Raw genomic sequence first — 19,816 nt, 5'->3', positions numbered from 1 at the left:
TCATGGGCAAGAGCATTGGCACACACATGTATATATTCATCCATATGAGAGATGTGGAGAGGGAGAAGGAGAAAGAGAGGTAAGGCAGGAAGAGAAGATAGGGACCATTATTATACTGAGTACAAAAACCAAAAATAGAGGGAACAACTTCCGGGGACGTAAACGAAGGAGCGCAGACTCTGTCCCAGGTCTCTTATTGCAAGGTCGGACCATGTCAATAGAGTGTGAGACTCACATACAGCAGCATAACCCACTCTGGGATCAGAATGATCCAGGAATCATCCATGAGCCATAGAGGACACACGTGCTTCACTGAGAGCAAAGCTTGGTGGATTTAGATCTCTGAGTACTCCTGAGGCTTTACCCCCATGAAATCCAGGGAAATCTGGATACTGCTGTGTTCCTAAGGTAAGGCCTTCTGCAAGGGTCTTGGATTCTCGGAGTTGCTGTGTGCCTTGGGGTCCTGCTGATGAGCCTGTGTGGAAACGAAAGAAAAGAGTCACATGGCAGGACACAGGGAGGAGGCTCAGGGAGGTAGAGAGGGTCTGTACGAGCATTCATTATAAGGCGATTGTTCCACAAATGGTTCTGAAGCCATCACTTAGTCATTCACTGGTAAGGGTGAGGTCCTTCACGAGCTCACCCATCCCATGCTCTCTACTCCACCCTAGATGTGCCTGAATCACCATGTGCATTGCGTACTGGATCCACAGGGGGGCAGCACCGTAGAGATGAGACACCGGCTCAGATGGCAAAGAGATGAAGGCAGATTGGGCAAACAAAACATGATTGCTAACGTGGCTGCCGTGTAGGTGAGCCAGAGAGACACTGAAGAACAGCAGTTTTCCCAAGGCCCACTTTCTATCTATGGTCTCCATGTGGTGGAGGCGTCATGGCAGCGTTGTTAGCACAGGCATGAGGTGCCAGTCACAGACAGGTGCATGGAACATACTGGAGCCACAGCATCAGATGCTGATGAAGATGGGTAGTGATTCTAAAATGTGATCGATTCCTGCCTTCAGTTTACTGCAACATTTCTGACCCTGGTCATGTTTACCAGGAGAGGAAAATAAGGCACACCGGAAATCGGGGAGGGAAGAAGGAAGGCAAAGGTCAGCGTGGAGAAATGGGTATAGGTGGATTGAAGCCCAGAGGGAGAGAGGCTAGGTGGTATTTCATGGCGTGAGGAGCGGAAAGAGCAAAAGAAACGCACACTGGGATCTACACAGAGGTGGTACCAGCAGGAAGGTGTGCTCTGGGTAGCTATGAGTGGCTGAGTCAGGCCCCAATATGGAGGGCGTGAAAGACACGTGGAATGCATGGACATCATATGACTAACCGTGATAGGATTTTCACAGCCCACGTGCACTGACAGCTTTGTCGTCTTCCTTCTGCAGAAAATCACACTGAGGAAACAAAAACTTGAAGTGTGGGCACTTGAGGGGCTGTGTAAAACCGTCCCCTCCACTGTGCTCTGGAGATAGACATGGCCAGCCACCTCTACCTCGTTGTTGAAATGAGTCGGTCACCAAGTGCTCCAGAGCACAGACATCTAGCCCAGGTGCCATCCCCTACCCACACACCCCTGTTTCATTTGCTCTGTGTATATCCCTTCACTCCCCCATTCCTGTCGTCCCCCCAGGCCTCCTTTATATCCCAGGGGCAGAACTCACATGAGAAACACGAGACAGAGCCCAAGAATCAGGAGCTTGATCGCTGCCTCCCCCACAGCCACCAGGACCACCTCTCTCATCTGGCCTGATTTCCCTGCAGAAACACATGCACTGGGCTGGGCTCACCCAGAAAACCACAACCCAAGTCCTTCCTCTCTCAGTTGGACTTCGATATTTGGTGTCTCAACTGACAGTAATGAGAGTTTGAAAACAAAACCCATTGAATAAGAAATTTCCTTGATGACATAGGTGTGATGAGTCAACTCCCCAGCAGACAGGACGGTCTCTCACCACCCACATCACAAGGAACCCAAACAAAGCAATTCATAAACAGCAACAAGATCATTGCAAGATAGAACTTCTCAGAAGATGGGGAAATAACCAACGAGAAAAGGAGAACACTGTCTCCTTCACTGTCAGTTAAGTGAAAACCGCAGTGGGACACTTCTGAGCACAGTGACAGTCCGTGTTTTCCTAAGAAGGGAATGTGGGGTGTGTGGAGCTCCTATGTGCTGCTAGAGGGGTGGTAAAGGTTCACTGTGGAAACCTTCGCACACTTAGAGTGAAAAGCAGAATTACCATCTCTCTGGTGGTAATCTCCCTCCTGCTGTGTGCCCAGGAGAGGGGGACATACTCTCAAACACAAACATGTGTTCCCCAAGCCTGGTGCCCAGTAGCACAGCAGAAATGACTCCAGAGTCTGTCTTCTGACAGGAGGGTGTGCAGGTGTGGTCTATGCAACACTGGGATGCAGTTTGGGTCCTCAGGGAATGTAATACTGTTGTGTGCCACAGAGATGAGACCTGAACACAGGATGCTGGGAAACAGCAAGTCAGAGGCATTTCCATGGGTTTCAATTTTGTAAAAATGTGAAGATAAGGCAAATGTGCAGAAATCACAGCAGGTGTTTGCCAGAGGCGCACAGGGAGTGATTACGTAGATCAGAGTTTCTATCTGAGGACGTGCAAAGGTTCTGGAGACCAATAGTGTGCTCCTTGTTATATGGCAGTTGTTAGTGATGAAGTTACTATTGTATAGATTATATACTGATAAAGTTAATACTGGATGAATTTATGTAAAGTAAAATTATAGATATAAAAACAACCAGGCAATTCCAAAGTCCTCCTGACAACAGAACTCCACAGCAATTCTCAGAGACTGGAGTGTGGCTTACGGCTCATCCCAGGATCAGGCTGAAGGTTTTGCCACAAACTGTATAAGTAAACACAGACCACTTCATCCCTCTCCATGAGGAAGGCACCTTTCTCCACACTTTTCTTAAGACCTGCTTCTCAGTAACTGTCAGATTCAGATATGGGAGCCTTCTGTATTTGAGCAGTAGCCACGAACCATGTCCAGAGGTCCAAAGGATTGAGGAGTTTGAGGGCTGAGGTGTTAATGTATCTGTGTGGTCTGTGGATGGGGAGGGGTCACTGGTTCTGTAGCAGAGAGTGTCTGTAGTGTGAGGAGAGGTGGTCTGGGAGCTGAAGAGTACCTCTTCTCCCAGTCCATGATAGCTCTCCCTACCTGTGACAGCTTTGGTGGGACATGGAAGAAGGGATTCTGTTCAGAATTTTTTAGGAAAAAATTTCCATTTTAAGTTGAGCTGAAGGCAAGACAAGACTGGACTTCCCATAACTAGTTAAGACAGCATAGTCAGAAAGACAGGGCCTGTGTGTTTCCAGGACCCACAAATAGTCAGGCTACCAAGACACAGCTACCATGAACCCCTGTTTTATATTCAGAGCCTTGTTTCCTAACCCAACACTCACAGGTAACATTGAGCTGGATGGTCCTTTTCACAGTGACGCCTGCTCCAGAGAAGGTCACCAGACAGGTGAGTTGGGTACCATGGTCCAGGGGCTGAGGTGTGAGGGTCAGCACTGAGGAGTTTGTGGTTCTGGAACTCAAGGAGGTGAGGGCAGCTGACATCCAGGAGAAGGTAGGGGGTGTTCCCTGCTCACAGGCCCAGGGCACAGAGCAGGTCAGATTGCTAGGATGGCCAGCTTCCAGGATCCCTGGCATTATTATGTCAGGAGTCCGTGATAGAGCTGAAGGAGGAAGGGACGGAGGGAAGGAGGGAGACAGACAGACAGAAAGGCAGAGACATAAGCCATGATGGAGACACTCAAAAACTCCCTGGACAGCAGACTGCCTCAGAACAACCATCTTTCCTCACACAGCCCAGCATCTGCATCATAGGATCTACCGAGAATGAGGTACAAGTCTTCCAACACACACACACACACACACACACACACACACACACACACACAGTGCCTTAAGATACTCTCAGGTGACTTCATTGCTTACGGGTCACATGCAGCGACAGCTGGCTTTTTTTGTAAGAGTATCTCACAAAAGGTTCTCTAACCACTCTGAAGAAGTACACTCCTGTGTCATTTTTCTGTGCATCTCTGATGAGCAGGGAACAGTCATGGTTTTGTGGGTCGCCAAGGAGTAGGAATCGGCCCCGTGTTGCCTTCTGCACTAGTTGTCTGGGGTCATTTGTGGCCACTGGAGAGTCTTCATGGAGACTGGCCCCTTCCTGGAGCCAGGAACCAATGACAGGTCCAAAGGTGGGCCCAATGGAGGGGTAGGAGACATTGCAGGGCACATGGACACACAAGCCCTCCTCGACTGTCACTGACTTGGGCGCCACCATCTGGAATTCTGATTCCTGAGCCAGGGAGCCTGCAAAGAAATGAGAGGTTGTCTTGGTCCTGTCCCACCAGCCCCTGTACCAGCCCCCACCCCCACTCACCTGCACACAGCAAGAGCAGCAGCAGTGGCCACAGCATAGCACAGTGAATGGTCCTGAGTTCCTACAAGTCAAAGGGGAAGGAAGGTTGGGTGACTGAAGCTTCCTGTCATGGTAAGAGTCTCAGACTATGGTGTCACAGGACTGAGAAGAAATCTCACTGGAACCCCAGTAATGAAAGCAGGCAGAGAGTAACTGACCAGAGAAGGAACTTCCCACTCATATGCTATCAGAGCTGCCACAGAGCTTGAAGATTAAACACTTCAACTTTCCACATGTTGGGCTACACTCACTGAAAGGAGCCCACCCCCTGCTCCTGTGTCCTCTCTGTGGCTTCCTCCCATTCCACTGGCACCATCGGAACATTAGATGCTGTCTGAAAATCCACAGCTTCTGAATCCTCTCAAAAGTTAGGCTGGCAGAAGCAGGGTTCAAAGGGTTAACAGAGGAATAAGGAATAAAGAACGAGACACTTCAGTGCACATGGACACACAGGCCTTCCTCACCTGTCACAGACTGGGGCACCACCAGCTGGAATCTTGGCTCCTGAGCCAGGAACCCTAAGAAATGAGGGGGGGGGGTGAATGTCACCTAGGGTGAAGTATGCAGAAATGAATAAGTGAATGAAGGCATGAAGAAATGAATGAGCATGTAGCAGAAGCACATCATGAGAAGCTCCTCTTTGCTGGAAAACTGAGAGGAAAGACTAAAAAGGTCTATATAGAACGAGGAGAGCCTCCAGCTGCTGCAGGGAGGGGCTGATGAAAGAACAGACGGGAACGTGACTACCCTGTGTTCTGGCAAGTAGGTTTTCAGGAATAAGTGGACAGAATGGGAGGACCAAACTCCAATGGCTTTGTAAAGTGTGGTCCCCAGGTTGACCCTCCTAATGCACTTACTTCTTTTCCTCAGTTGTCCCTGGTGCAGACCACACAGAGCAGGTTATATAGACCAGCAAGTGGGAAAACATCCAGAAGATACTGGAGAAGATACCTAGGGTTTCAGAGGCAGATGTCCTCATCTGTGTCTCTTCTGTGGCTCAGTGTTAAGCAGAGCAATTAAAGTTCCTATCTTAGGGTTTCTGTTTCTGTGATAAAATATCGTAAGTATGGTTGTCTGGATGAGAACACTCCCCTCCATGTAGCCTCATATGCTTGAACTCTTAGCCACCAGGAGGTGGCACTAGTTGAGAGGGATTAGGAGGTGTGGCTTTGTTGGAGGAACTGTATCACTGGAGGTGGACTTTGAGGTTTCAAACGCTCAAGCCAGGCCTAGTGTCACTCTCTCTTCCTGCTGACTCTGGATCTGGATGTTGAATCCCCAGTGCCATGTCTACTTGCATGCTGCCGTGCTTCCCACTGTGATAAAAAAAAATGGACTAAACCTCTGAAATGGTAAGAACACCCTAATTAAATGCTTTCTTTTATAAGAGCTGCCATGGTCATGGCATCTCTTGACAGTAATAGAACATTGGCTATGACAAAAGTTGGTACTAGGAGTTAGATGTTGGTGCAACAGGTCTGACCATACTGCTGGTTGGTGGAATGTGGACTTCAGTAGTTTAGACTTGAATATCAGTTAAACACTTTAAGGGGGTTAATGGGCCATACTGGTAGGAGCAGGCACAACAGTGGTGCTGAGAGCAATGAAGATTAAGACGGCCTTGTCCAAGAGGCTTCAGAGGAGAAAAACATTAGTAGCTGCCTAGAGACTGTACTTGTGATATTTTGGAGAAGAAGGTGGCTGCTGCTTGCTGGGGCTGGAACATGGAACCCTTGTTGAAATACATTTTCACCAGATTTATGTTTTCAACAGTTTTCTTAATTGCCTAAGCTTGGCTGGCATTGAACTCAGAGATTGGCTAACTCCTGCCTTCTGAGTGCTGATATTAAAGGAGTATAATGCCTAACTAGTCCCAAGCTTTTTTTTTTAAAGATCCTTTTCACCTTTTAAAAATTCCTCTTCACAAGTTAGAATCTTGGGTAGGTGAGGTCTTGCTCTGAGGTCACCACTCTCTTTATTCCACTTAGTGTTAGACTTTTCTTCATTCTGTTTACACTTCCTGGTACTCCCTTTTGTCTCAAACTATACATTTTGTAGTTTTCTTTGCTCAGTTTGCTTCTTTTTATTATAGATTTGCATAAGACTAGCCACTAGTAACCACAAGACTCAGTCAACACTGGGCTATTTGGAAATCTCTTCTGCCAATGCAATTAACCTTTAGGTTAATTTAGGGTTTTAACCCTTCAATTTAGCATCAGGCAGACTTTTCAGACAAGGGCAAACAGTAGCCACATTCCTTGATGACTACCAGCCAGACCTCCACTGTCCAAGTCACCCTCAGCACCGCTGTCTTCCATGCTCCTACTAGTATTTTCCGTTAAGCCTTGCTTAAAATGTCCAATCACTTTTCTAGTCCAAAGTTCCAAATGTCCCATACTTTTCTAGACAAAAGCATGTCTAAGCAAAAGTCTATCTCAGCGATACCCCAGTCCCTGTTACCAACTTTTGTCTTAGTTAGGATTTCTGTTGCTGTGAAGAGACACCATGACCACAGCAAGTCTTATAAAGGAAAAAAAAGCATTTAATTTTGGCTGGTTCAGAAGTTTAGTCTATTGTCATCATGGAGTAAAACATGGCAGCCCACAGTATCATGATACTGGCAAAGGAGCCACAAGTTCTACATCTGGATTGGCAGGCAGCAGAAGGAAAGATTTGGTGCCAATTTTTGTTTTAGAGTTTCTATGGCTGTGATAAAACACCATGACCAAAAGCAACCTGGAAAAGAAAGCTTTTGTTTCATATTGAAGCTTGTAGTCCATCATCCAGGGAAGTCAGGGCAGGAACTCAAGGAAGGAACCTGGAGGCAGGAACTGATGCAGGAGCTGTGGAGGAATGCTGTCTACTATCTCGAACATCTTGAATTGTTCTTTTTTCTTTTTTGATCTTTTTTTTTTTGTTATTTTTACATGCCAAAGGCTGCCCTCTCCCAGTCTCCTCTTCACAGAGTCCCTCCTCGGTCTTCTGAGATGGTGCCTCCCCCTTACCCACCAATCCTGGGACATCAAGTCTCTGCAGGATTAGGCTCATCCTCTCCCACTGAGGCCAGACAAGGCAGCTTTGATAAGAAGCAAATGCCACAGTCAGGCTACAGCTTTAGGGGAGAACCTCTGTTCCAGTGTTGGGGGACCCACATGGAGACTGAGCTACTCATGTACTATATATGTGCCCAGGGCCTCGGTCCAGTCCATATATGCTCTGAGAGCTCCCAGGGGTCCAGGTTAGTTGACTCCATTGGTCTTCCTATGGTGTTCCTATCCCCTTCAGGGCCTTCAATCCTTCCCTCAACTCTTCCATAAGGGTCTCTGACCTCCATCCAATGTTTGGCTGTGGGTATCTGTTTATCAGCTCCTGGGTAGAGCTTCTCAGAAGACAGTTATGCTAAGCTCCTGTCTGCCAGTATAACAGAGTACCATTAATAATGTCAGGGATTAGTGTTTGCCCATGGGATGGATCTCAAGTTAGGCCAGTTATTGGCTGAGCATTCCTTCAGTTTCCTCCATCTTTATCCCTGCATTTCTTTTAGGCAGGACAAATTTTGGATTGAAACTTTTGTGGGTGAGTTGGTGTCCTTTTATCACTCCACTGGAGTTCCTGTCTGGCTACAGGAGGTAGCATCTTGGTATAACTCTAACCAAACAAGTGAAAGACCTGTGTGATAAGAGCTTCAAGAGAGAAATTGAAGAAGATATCAGAAGATGGAGAGATCCTCCATGCTCATGGATAGGTAGGATTAATATTGGTAGGATTGCCGATTGTACCTAAAGCAATCTACAGATTCAAAGAACTCCCCATCAAAATTCCAACACAATTTTTTACAGACCTTGGAATAGCAACTTCATATGGAAAAACAACAACAGCAAAATCCTCAGGCTAGCCAAAACAATCCTAAACAATAAAAGAACTTCTGGAGGGCTCACCATCCATGATCTCAAGCTGTACTATAGAGCAATGGTGATTTTTTAAAAAGCTGCAGGGTATTGGTACAGAAACAGACAGGTTGATCAATAGAATCGAATCAAAGACCCATAAAGAAACCCGTACACTTATGAACACTTGTTTTTTGACAAAAAAAAAAAAAGCCAAAACCATACAATGGAAAAAAGAAAGCATCATCAACAGACGGTGCTGGTCTAACTGGATGTCTGCACGTAGAAGAATGCAAGTAGATCCATACTCATCATCTGGTACAAAACTCAAGTCCAAGGGGATCAAGGACCTTATTTAAAACCCTTTGTAGTGATTCATTGTTATTTCATCTCATGCACCCTACGCTCGCTCATCTCTCCATCCTTCCATATCCCCCTGCGCCCTTGCAACCTGCCCCCAAGAGAAGACAAATAAAGCATCTCACTATGAAGCTCTGCTGTGTCACAGTTTGCCATATAGTATATACCATTTTGCCCAAACAGCTTTTCTTGCAAATGGACATTTCAGTGAGTCAGTGGTCCTGTTCAAGGAGGCCTCCAGCTTCCATGCTATACTATGAGCATACCCTCCCTGGGACTCCTCTCAGATATCCTGCTGTTGCCCTGTGTCACGGAGCTTTGGTTCTGGAGGGCCAGCCCCTTCACACACTCCAGCAGTTAATAGATGGTAGAGATGTTGGTATGGGGCAACTCAAAGCCCTTGATGTGGCCTGGGTGGTAGCCTGCCAGCTCTCCCATGCTCATACCAGCAGGGCCACCTCTCCCACACTGCACCCATGCCACCTGGGCCAGCTCTTCAGCACTGCCCAGGCAAGGAGCAGTGCAAGCTCAGCCACTATCACATCCTCAGGGCTGGCTTTCCCCCTACACACACCTCCACGGCCAGCTCTACTGTGCAGCCTAGGCAAGGTGAGGGGTGGGGAAAGCTCACCTACTTTTATATCCTCAGGGCTAACGCTCCCATGCTGCCCAGGCTAGGAGGTAAGGCCATCTCTCCCACACTCACACCCTTGTGTGTTGGTGAGGGGGATGCACCACCAGGGCCAGCTTTATTGTGCTTCCAAGGTGAGGTGTAGGCTCACTGATTCCTGCTCTCCTGAGTGCTGCATACTGTGAGAGGCAGGACAGCTCTCCTGTTTTCCTCTAGTCCACCTCCTGGATTTTTCAACTTGCCTTCTTACCCACCATCCTAGGTCACAATGACATGAGTTGCAGACTCATGGGTGTTGGGTGTTTAACTTGTGCAAGAATTCACATGGACCACCTTATCTGTCTTCAGTGTTCATTCTGAGATTCATGTCCTCAACGAGCCATTCCTCATTGTCCACAGCCTGCAGGAATTCCTCCTGTGAAGTTCCCCAAGGAACATTAGGGACTGGTCTCCCTGATTTCTTTTGTGCTACCTAGGGAAGAGACAGAACCACTCTCTACATAGTCACGTGTCTACCCTCACAGAGCATCATGTGCTGAATCAGGTCAAAGGTCATGTTTTCAAGTTCTAATTCCCCAGTCCCTCAGACTGTAACTGTGTCTGGAATAAACTGTTTAAAGGGTTGTAGTGAGGCAATTAGCATGGCCCTAACCCAGTACCATTGTATTCTCATTAGAAGAGGAGCTTTGGACATAGAAACACACATTGCAAAGAATGTGCAAACATAGGAGACACTATCTTCAGGTTGACAAGAGAGGCCATAGGAGGACTCTGCCACAAGCATACCCTGATCTGAGACTCTAGCCTCAGAACTGAGAAAACAAACCTGTGGTTTAAACTGCTGAGTGTGTTGTTCTTTGTCACTACAGGTTGGCCTGTACACAAGCCTGTGGGGGCATTTTCTTGATGACGATTGATGTATGAGGCCCATTCCACTGTCAGTGCTGTCACCCATGGGCAGGGGGTCCTGAGCTGTATAAAAATGCAGTCTGAGAAAGCCATAGAGCAAGCCAGTAAGCATTATTTCCCATGGTCTCTGCTTCAGTCCTTGTCTCTAGGTTCTTGCCTTGAGTTTCTGCCCTAGATTCTGTCAATGGTGATTATAACTGTTAGCTAAAATAAACCTGTTCTTCCTCAAGTTGATTTTGGTCATGATGTTTATCATAGAAATAGGAGACAAACTAACTCAGCACTTAACATACAGAAAAAAAATGCAAAGATGGGTGTAGGCTTAGATTTTTTTTTCAAAACCCACTTTAATAAGGGTTCTTAACCTCCCTTATAGCCCACCAACCAAAGGAAGGGGGGGGAGATAGTTAATAGGACACAGGGGATATGAACCTGTTTATAAAAAAGAAGAAGAAGAGGAAGAGGAAGAGGAAGAGGAAGAGGAAGAGGAAGAAGAAGAAGAAGAAGAAGAAGAAGAAGAAGAAGAAGAAGAAGAATTATTCTTCCCTGGGGAAATTCCAATCTTCATTGTCTGCAATCTAGTCCACTAGCAAAACACCAAATACAAATCAGCAGGATATTTCTCCAAGAACACTTTTCTCCACGAAGTTATCACAAGCAAAAATCAGAGAAGACCAGCAAGGTGAACAAATGGAAGAGCATCGTGTAATGTCTGTTGGGCTATACTTATATTCTTTCCAAACATCATATGTACTCTCAAGTGTCTGTTCCAGCAAAACATCACATGCCCTTTTACCAGATAGCTTCCAGAAATACACCACATATCTGCTTCAGCAAAACATCCTCTCATAAGACCGCTTTCAGCAACATGACATAACTGAGTCTCCAGCAAAACCATAAATTCCCATTTCAGATGGGCTTCTTGGCTTGGGTGTTAGCATAATGAAGAGAGATTACTAACTCTTCACAGCACTGCCAACTGTGCCTTCAGGCTGAGGAGGCAGAAGTTTCATTAGATCTTATCCTTTCCTTGTGGGTATCTATGTGGTGGGGACACGATGGGAGAGCTGTTAGCACAAGATGACCATCACAGACAGAACAAGTGCATAGGGCATCCTGGAGATACAGCATCAATGCTGCTAGAGATGACTGGTAATTGCACACTCAACCATTTCCTGCTGCTGGGCTGCTTTTCAACTCTGATTTACTGCAACAATTCTCAAACATAACCTTGGCTACCACATTGTTCACCTCTTTTGACTTTTCTTCTCTTCCCAGTTTTCACCAATCAGGAGAGATTTCTTGTCTTCAAGCTCCCAGACCTACTAGTGTCAATCTTGTTTTGTTCTTAGAGATGGGATATCACTGTGCAGCTCAGGCTTGCTAGATCTTTCAGTCCTCCTGCCTTGGCCTCATGGGTATTGAGAAGACAAGCTATACTCAGAGCAGCACAGATAGTCCTTGGGGTTATGCTATAGAAGCAAAGAGAATGAAGAAAGAGTGCAAGTCTTGGTGGAACTGTGGGGAAGAGTCCCAACAGAAAGATGGAGTCTCAGCAACAGAATGAGCATGTTGGGCTATGTGCTGCCTGTGTTAGTGGCAGACTCTTGATGATCTTGAGGAATGTTACTTATCTCAGGAAGAGACATTTTCTTGGGACAGTGAAGGATCTAACTGTATGTGCACCTTTTCTATATAATCACTCAAACATACAACCACACTACATCCTTCAGGAAGCTGTGACCTACAGGGCCTCTGTACTACATTACAATCCTAGGTCCAGAAAGCAAGTGAGTAGAGACATCCTGAATCCCAGAGGCAGCTTCAATCATTCAGAGTGGCTGTTCTAACCTGCTAAGCCTTCCCACCCCAGCCTACCCATTCCTCCCACACTCAACACTCAAGACTGTGGTCTGCCATCTCCATACATGTTCAGACTGCTGGCAAACCTTGGTGTTACCCTATATGACCTCATGTCACCTAGTATGTACACTCCTCTTTTTTTGTTGGGTGTGTTCAAGACAGGGTTTCTCTGTGTAGCCCTGGCTGTCCTGGAACTCACTCTGTAGACCAGGCTGACTTCAAACTCAGAAATCCACCTGCCACTGCCTTCCAAGTGCTGGGATTAAAGGCATGCACTACCACTGCCTGACTTGTACTCTTAAGAACTGAGTCACACAATGTTTTCTCAATGTCACTCTTTCATGATTGGTAAACATTTCCACACCTTAAGAAAGCCAAAAGAGCAGGTAGCACACATATCTAGACTACTGAATGGGGCACCAGCATGGGCTCGAATTCAACCATTGAATTCTCACCTTCCCTATCACAGGACCTCAGCTTCATCCAGAATCTCAAATAAAAACCACAATTTATCTAGATGCTCTTGTCTATGCTACACTACTGTCCACACAAGTCTCTCTCTCGAAGAACTCAAATTCCTCTTTGTACAGGATATCTTTGGCAGATGCTTGAGTCATACCCAGACTTCCCTCCTCATCCTGCTTTGCCATGCATCCTGGAATTCCAGAACACAGATTCAGGGGCATACCTCAGCACCTGACTATCCTGCCAAGGGTGCTCTGTCTAGTAGGGATAAGATGTCAGTGGGGCACTTCAGGATTATGATACATGACACTCAAGGGTATTCTCATGAAGAGGTGTCATGAACAGGGATAATATAGGACAGCATTGAGAGGATGGCTGAGTTTCCTCTCCAGAACTCCACTGAATGGTTATTCAACATCAGTATAATCCCTTGTTCTAAAGAAAGGGCTGGAAACAGATCAAGGGTGTAATTATTTGATCCTTGAGTCACACCCAGACTTTCCTCCTGGTCCCACTTTGTCATGCATCCTGGAATTTCAGTACACAGATTCAATGGCACACCTCAGCACCTGGCTATCCTGCCAAGGATACTTTGTCCAGTAAGGACCAGGTAGATGTTAACGCCAGTGCAGGAGGCAAGGCAGCGTAAGAGCTGTTCTTTCAGCAAGAGCTAAGGGGAAAAAAAAGAGCTAAGGGCTGAGGGGTTGACAATAAAAGAAATGACAAAAAGAGATTTCAGGGCTGTTCCATGTGACACTGTCATGAGGAGCATGTCACATATGTGCCAAAGGCATGGCACACACAACCCCATGGATGATTTCTGCCAAGTGGTAGTTACAAATCTTTGAAGGTTTATTCTTTGTGACAATGGACTGCCTGAGCATGGTCATTTAAAACAAGAGGCTGAGTATTTGTGAGAACAGAAGCTCAGTTGACAGTATCCATGATTGCCACTTGACCTCCTCTAAGCACAAATAGTACTTAAAAGTTATTCCCAAATGTTCAGACACTGGAGGGAAAACATATTGGCACAGATGAAAATGGGGAAAGCTGCTGGTCTCTCACAAATATTTTCAGCAAATATCAGAGAGCACAGAGGAGGAGCCCTGATTAGCTGTTTCTTGTGAACCTCCCATATTTGAATCAGAAAACCCAGATGTGCTGCTAATGAACCCTCAGCAACAGCTCCAGGGAGGGAGATGTTCCATCTGGGCCAGGTCCTGGTGGACAGATTGAGGGTTCTCAGTAGTATATGGGGAGAATGAGGAGGGTCTTTCTTTTCCTCTGAGGCATCACAAGAAGAAGTTCCAGGTACTGCTGGTGTGGGGTGGGTTTTCTACTATCTATAGTCCTTCTTGGGTAAGGGGCAAGACCTCTCTGCACAGTCAAATGTGTGCAATCCTGGAGCTTCATTGGATGCACTGTATCCTGTTCAAGTTCATGTGCAGAAGCCTCCGAATCTGATAAAATATGAGTGTATCTGGAACAAGATATTATAAAAGATACTCAGTTAAATGATGTTATTGCCATGGCTCTAATATAGGACACCTATGTCCTTATTAAAAGAGTCACATGCCCAATGAACCGTGTGATGATACAAGGCAGGATACAAAAGGAAACTGCCCTGTACACACCCTGATCTGGGACTTTCAGTTTTTCAAACTGAGAAAGCGATTTAATCTACTTTTGTGTAGTCATCTGTTACTGCAGCCTGAGTAAACTGGCACCTGGCATCATTCAGAGTATGCCACGTGTTCCCACAAGGAAGTTGTTCACACAGTATGACCTAAATAATGCAGGGGACAGTCCACAGAGGGTCAAAGTTGTTTCTGAGATGAGGTTGTGTACAAGATGGAAGGAGAGTGGGAAGGGAAAGGCTGGGTCAGCAGAGAAAGCATCTGCCACCCTGTGCACCGTGTCTACATCTACAAGAAGGTTCATTGCCATGTCACATATGCTGTCCTCCTTCCATGACAGAACATGTTCAATCTGTGGACCTAAGGATGTGCTGGGCTGTGACAGACTCTGTAAGGATACATGAGGACCGAGTTACGAGGACACGGGATCACAGTTCACCATAAACTAGCCTGGCTATTAGACTGGGACTTGTTTTATTTTGTCACCCCCCCCAGCCACCTGTTCATCTTGTCTCTTCTCTGTCACCTGTTCCTGTCATCCATCAGTCACCTGATTATTCTCTCCTCAGTCACCTGTTCAATTTGTCACCCTTCAGTCACTTGATCAGCTACCTTAGCAATAGCTGCAGCACAGACCATGAGGGTTTCAAAGCCTGACACATTCACCATCTGGGCCTTAAAAAAAAAAAATGAGCTTTTGATTCCTTGCCTAGATGGCAAAGTTGAAAAGGTTTTCAATTATTGTTTTGGGGGACAGGTTGGGGTGGTATTTTCAGTGTGGTCAGCTCTCTGGTATACAAACTCCTTTCATTCCTATATGTCATTTTACCTAAAGCAGAACATAGGCCAAATGTGAGATTGCAAGAAGGGAAGTCTGAGTGAAGAAAGAGGATCCTGGATGCAAGTCAGGATGGGAAATGGTTTCTATAGGGTTTCAAGAAGGAAGTGAAGCTGAGGCGGGGGTGGTACCATACATGCAGAGATTACACTGAGCCTGTGGTCCAAGCTCTTCAAGCAGGAAGAATCAGCATACCGACCTTCTCCCTTCATTCCTGCAGTGTCCTCGGTGTGAGCCTTTTTTGACTCGCATTGAAACATTGAGATGTAGGAATCTTGACATTCATTGTACAGAGGAGAAAAACAAGACCTAGAGGGGACAATGTCTTTCCTGATGTCACACTGTTAGAAAAATGAAAGAGCACACACTCGATCCTATGTCTTTGACTTCAGTGTTGAATAATTTTCTACCCAATGAGATATTTATACATACAGCAGTCTGTAACCATTGCCGATGGGGATGTGAAATCCCTGAGCATCTGCATTCATAGAGAACAAAGGTGTGGGGCAGTGCTGTTTACCGCCTTGCTCCTTATGGATTGTTTAGCCTGTTTTCTTATAGAACCCATGACCACCAAGCCAGGAATGACACTGCTCACAATGGGCAATGGGCTGGGCCTCCCTGTCAATCACTAACTAAGAAAATGCCCTAAGGCTTGCCTAGAGCCCTGTTTTATGGAGGCATTTTCTCATTTGAGGCTTCCTCCTCTCTGATTTCATCAGTCTGTGTAAAGTTGCCCTAAGACTAGCCGACACAACACCACTTAGAGCATTTCCAGTATGGATAGCATTTGTTTGCTTTTTGGAAGATCTATTAAACAAAACAGTCACAAAAACTGGGTAGAAAATGCTACTTGGCCTATTCTACACACGGGGAAATTAAGCCTTGAGGGGTGGTGGGTCCTTCATAAGCTCATCCATCTGTTGCTCGTGACCCCTCCCCTCCATCAGATCTCTTTGAAAGACTGTGTGTGCAGGGCACTGGATCTGCAGAAAGGCAGCAATGCAAAGATGATCAAGTGCTAGAAGGATAAAGACAGATTGCTAAATAAAGAGGGACATTCAAGTGAGCTAGAAAGGGATAGAATGCCATTTTATCCCACGAGTTCTTGTGGTGGAGAGGATATGACAATGCCACTAGCAGAAGGCATGAGATCATAGCAGCGCGATTTGCATTGGACATGAGATGCCCTTCACAGACAGGTATATGGGACATCCTAATGTTACTGGATGTGGCCAGTGATTCTGACCTATTTTCTAGCTCTGATTAACTGCAACGTTTCCCTATGGTGTTCTTAGCATCAACCATGCTCGTGTGTGTGTGTGTGTGTGTGTGTGTGTGTGTGTGTGTGTGTGCAAGTCCCCCCCCCCTTCAACTTTCATCACTCACCAGAGATGTCTTCCTACCTGACCCACTTAGTTGAATCCCAGAGTCACCTCAGCCGTGGCTTCCTGAACCTGCAGCATCTGAGACTGATGGCCAGCCCCTTTCTTGCTCTCACATCACTTGTGACCACAGGACCTGCCTCTGCACTTTCCTCATAGGTGTCTCTGTTCAGTGGCTTCTCCTCCCAGCTTTCTTGCTTCTTCCATCTCCTTTCCCTGGCTCTGAGTGATGAGGGACCCAGGGTGGTGTCTGAAGACTTGTTTTTTCTTTGTGATTTTATTCCTCAGGTCTCAGTGTCTATGAACCTCAAACTCTGCTCCATTTGGGACCTTCCCTTAGCTCCTCCAGATTGGAGCATATAACGTTCATCTCTGCTTGGATCTCACAGGTTCCTCATCCTTGTAGGAGCAGGAGTAATAATGACCCTTCTGAAAGTTTAACTCACCTATACAACTAGCCCTGTCAGTCACTGACAATTCATTCAATTTTTGAAGTTACTAGGTGTGACCACAGGTCTGTGATTTCTTACCTCTATGGCCATCATGTGCTTCTGTCAATACCTGTGTAGCCATCTTTGATATTTATGACACTGAGCTAGAGAAAGGTATCTGTCTTGAATTATAAAACACAGACAGTCATTCCCTGTTGACTTGCTCTTCAAGTTGCCATATATAACTAATACGTTATATTAGTAGGTGGAGCTCTCTCTCTGGTCTCCTCCAGACTCTATACAGTCCAGCCCCTCCCTCAGAGCACATGCAGTGAGTGTTACCAAGTGGTAGAAATCTACTCTACCCTTCTATTTGGCCCAGCTATGGCGATCTTTCATAAGGAGGTATAGCTGAACTCCACTAGATGGAAGTTTGTAGGCTCAGAGAACAGTTACTTATAACAAGAAGGTAGGCAAGGAGCATTTTGAGATTCAGGGGAAGCAGACAGAAAGGAGTGGGTGTGTAATAGAGGTGAGTATCACGAGATAATATGATCACATTATATTACAAACATGTAAGGAATTGTTAAAGAAGAGAGATGGGTCAGCAGGTAAAGGTGCTGCCCCTGAACCCAAGAACACAAGTTCGATCTCCAGGTCCTGCACGCTGGGAGAAGAGAACTTCCTACTGCAAGCTGTTCTCTGACCTCTACACATTTATATTGTGGTAATGCCTTCTACACCATCCCATGAAACAGATGTTTTAAGGAATGCCACTGTAGAAAATCAGGAGCCAAACACAACAGCCTCAGGACAGGAACAGCTCATTCAGACGGCTTCATTTGGATTTTACGTTTTCTTTCATTTAACTTTCACATGTTATCATTTGTACTTCTTTCCTTGATGTAAAATAGCTACTTTTGTAAAACATTAAAACTGAAGTGATGTCTAGCTGTCTGTGCACTGTTAAGAATCATTCATGCATTGTGGCTACAGACAGCTATTCTTAGATATTTCTCCTGTGAGTCTCTTTTCAGCCTTTTACAGTCCCTTTCTGAGCAGCAGACTGTTAGCCCACTAATGTGTAAGGGACAAAGAGCAGAGCAAGGATAGTCAAGGGAGCCCAGTCTGTAATATTCAGGAATGCCCCACAGGCAGATGGATACAGGGATTCCCCTTGAGGAACATAGAGAGATGCTCAAGGGGAAGATGGATACAGGGATGCCCCTGGAGCAGATAGATGCAGGGCAGCCCTGCTTCTTGGAATGTGTAAATGTTTCTTTTCCCTTCTATAAAAAAGTCTTAGCAGAAGCAGATGTGACAAAGAACCTTGTGCAATCCAGTTGGCATAATCACAAGTGTTTTAAGGAGAAGTAGAAGGAAACAGATGCACCTTCAAGATAAGGCCTCATGACCACAGAGGCATGGGTGGTAGTGGGAAAGAGACAGGCCCATCCACTCTATAGAGGAACAGCCATGTGATACACAGATAAGAACCCAGGGAACCTGACTTCAGATTTACATGTTCCTGAGCCATGAAATTGAGATGTCTGTTTCTGATGACCATTGTATGTGACTGTTCCAGGTGCCATTAGAGGTTTTTGAGGACAGACTTGTCAAGTAGTTCTCAGAAAAATAAGAAAGCAGAGATTGAGGGACCCAGAGAGGATAGAAACTCCAGAGTAAGACCAACAGAGTCAACTAACCTGGGCCTTTGGGGACTCTCAGAGACTGAACTATCAACCAAAGAGCATGCATGGGCTAGACCTTACCCCCCACCATGTAAGGTCCCCAACAGCTGGAGCAGGTGCTGTCCCTAAATTTGTTGCTTGTCTGTGGATCTTGTTCCCCTAACTGGTCAGCCTTGTCTGGCCTCAGTGGAAGAAGCCATGCAGAGACTTGATGTACCAGGGCAGGAAGGATGGGGGGAAATCCACCTTCTCAGAAGATAAGGGGAGACATGAAGGGCTGTGTGACAGTTGGATCAGGGGGTGGGGGAGCATTGATTGGAATGTAATGTGAATAAATAAATTAATTAATGGGGAAAATAGAGGACAGAAGCTCTTACCCATGGCCACTTCTCCTCTGTGTTGCAACCAGACTTTTCAGTTACTATGTACTGCCTCATCCATCTCCTAAACTTCCTCTTTCCAGCCCTCCCCTTTTTCAAATAACCGCTGTCAGTGAACCAACGCCACATACTAAAATTGCTCAAAATTGATGAAAACCTAAATGCAGGACCTAAGGCTGTAAAAAGTACTGATGAAACATCACCGGCTCATGTCACACTGGTCTATGAAATAGTACATTTGAGGGTATTAAAAAAACTGCAGAAAACAGAAAATAAATAGATAAACAGGATTGCATTTTTAAAACTAAACTTATATGGTCTTGGTGGGTTCATAATCCCAGCAACTTCACCAACTGGAGCAGGAGAATCACACAGTCCAGGCTAGCCTGACCTGTGGAGTATCTTCAAGGTCAAACTGGCTAACTCACAAAATACAAACTAAAGGTCACAGAGGCCTGGAGGTGTCCAAGGGTACTTCCCATACTTACCTAGCATATTTGAAGTCCTACGTTCACATCAAATCCTGGGTGCTGGAGAGTTGACTCAGTGGTTAAGAGCACTTGCTACTCTAAAAAAACAAAAACAAAACCCTGAGTCCAGTTCCCAGAGCCCATGTCAGACAGCTCCCAACCACCTGTACCTCCAGCCCCAGGAGATCAGAAACCTTCTTATGGCCTGTGAGCACCAGCACTATGTCACACACACACACACACACACCCCAAAATAAAATCTTAAAAGAAGCAAGTGTCACTCTTGATGAATATATACATATACATACACATACATATACATCATATGCATCATATACAGATACATCATATACATACATATACATCATACACATCATATACACATACATCATA

General features: G+C 45.8%; 1 protein-coding gene across 3 annotated transcripts in view; it reads right to left on the bottom strand.

The window, feature by feature from the left end:
- Positions 1–15: 15 nt before the first annotated feature.
- LOC114637566 (myeloid cell surface antigen CD33-like) overlaps positions 16–19,816 on the bottom strand; it is a 22,982-nt gene continuing 3,181 nt past the window's right edge. The window contains exons 2-9 of one of the 3 annotated variants that reach the window (XM_028785782.1): positions 19,442–19,521; positions 4,941–4,994; positions 4,438–4,498; positions 3,987–4,367; positions 3,446–3,724; positions 1,674–1,767; positions 1,340–1,406; positions 16–475 (exon numbers count right to left, since the gene is read on the bottom strand). In XM_028785782.1, the coding sequence (XP_028641615.1) occupies positions 404–475; positions 1,340–1,406; positions 1,674–1,767; positions 3,446–3,724; positions 3,987–4,367; positions 4,438–4,474 (930 nt within the window). In that variant the 5' untranslated portion in view covers positions 4,475–4,498; positions 4,941–4,994; positions 19,442–19,521 and the 3' untranslated portion in view covers positions 16–403. Of the gene's footprint in view, positions 476–1,339; positions 1,407–1,673; positions 1,768–3,445; positions 3,725–3,986; positions 4,368–4,437; positions 4,544–4,940; positions 4,995–19,441; positions 19,522–19,816 lie in introns of those variants that run through there. The other 2 variants (XM_028785785.1, XM_028785784.1) reach the window with 2 other exon arrangements.

The sequence above is a fragment of the Grammomys surdaster genome, unplaced genomic scaffold (assembly GCF_004785775.1).
Source record: "Grammomys surdaster isolate TR1022 unplaced genomic scaffold, NIH_TR_1.0 125349, whole genome shotgun sequence".
NCBI lineage: Eukaryota > Metazoa > Chordata > Mammalia > Rodentia > Muridae > Grammomys > Grammomys surdaster.
The sequence above is the reverse complement of the archived record's forward strand: the minus strand, read 5'-3'. Positions and strand labels throughout refer to the sequence as shown.